The sequence below is a fragment of the Capricornis sumatraensis genome, chromosome 1 (assembly GCF_032405125.1).
Source record: "Capricornis sumatraensis isolate serow.1 chromosome 1, serow.2, whole genome shotgun sequence".
Lineage (NCBI taxonomy): Eukaryota > Metazoa > Chordata > Mammalia > Artiodactyla > Bovidae > Capricornis > Capricornis sumatraensis.
Window position 1 is genome coordinate 111,247,361 of NC_091069.1, and position 1,073 is coordinate 111,248,433.

At 46.9% G+C, this 1,073-nt stretch overlaps 1 protein-coding gene across 1 annotated transcript; it reads left to right on the forward strand.

Moving 5' to 3' along the window:
• The first annotated feature begins 575 nt into the window (after positions 1–575).
• Positions 576–764, forward strand: KRTAP8-1 (keratin associated protein 8-1). The gene has a single exon (XM_068988256.1). It carries the CDS (start codon positions 576–578, stop codon positions 762–764), a length of 189 nt encoding a protein of 62 aa, XP_068844357.1.
• Positions 765–1,073: the final 309 nt, after the last annotated feature.

Here is a 1,073-nt window from a genome sequence, read left to right on the forward strand (position 1 = left end):
CCTGCCTGGAAAATTCTATGGACAGAGGAGCCTGGCAGGCCACAGTTCACCGGGTCGCAAAGAGTTGGACGCAACTGAAGATGCAACTGAGCATGCACACGCACACAACACACAGTATGCATATGTTATTTCATTCAATTTTTTCCAACACATATTTATTGAATTCCAACTGTGTGCTGTGGAAATTCAGAGCGCAAGAGGACTGGATAACAGTTAACAACCTCAGAAATTTTCGTAGTTCTGTAAAGCCTGCTTCCAGAGGCTTGTACTTAGGACTTTATAAGACCCAGGGCTTTGAAGACTCTGCAAAGCGTATTTTAATGAAGGGACACAATTTACAGGAAGGACTCCAGCCCCTGTTATTCTATCACATGAGAGCTTTCTGAAGCAATTGTAAAGACATCGTAAGCAAGCAACACAAACTAATTAGCAAATTGGTGTCAAGAATGAAAATGACGCCTTGTGTTTTTCGCCACATCCCCTAGCCCGGGTATATAAAGAAGAAGGGAGCATAGGGAATCCGTCATACTGAGGACATTCATTCCCTGTTCTCCAAGCCGCCCAACCCAGACACCATGAGCTACTGCTTCTCCAGCACCCTCTTCCCAGGTTGCTACTGGGGCAGCTATGGCTACCCCCTGGGCTACAGTGTGGGCTGTGGCTACGGTAGTACCTACTCCCCAGTGGGCTATGGCTTCGGCTATGGCTACAATGGCTCTGGGGCCTTCGGTTGCCGAAGATTCTGGCCATTTGCTCTCTACTGATTTGCTGAAATACCAGAGGCATGGAATCTTCTCCCCCAAACCCAAGAGGCGGACTTCCAGGTCCTCAGAGACTCATCAGCCTCCCAGTTAGCTGCTTTTCACATTGGCACCAGAGTCTCAAGGGAAGAAGATGAAAAGCCACTTGCCTCCAGCTGCCTTCCCTGCATGATGTTTGTTGGGACATTTTGAGAAACTTGACACCCAAACACGTTTTACATTTGAATTTTTCACCATGCTCATGACTCTAGTCATTATCAAGTTGTGGATGTGTCTGTCAAATTCTCAATGAACTTGTCTCAACCGCTATTA

Coding starts and splice junctions, on each gene's coding strand:
- KRTAP8-1 (XM_068988256.1), top strand. CDS start 576: ATGAGCTACTGCTTCTCCAGCACCCTCTTCCCAGGTTGCTACTGGGGC.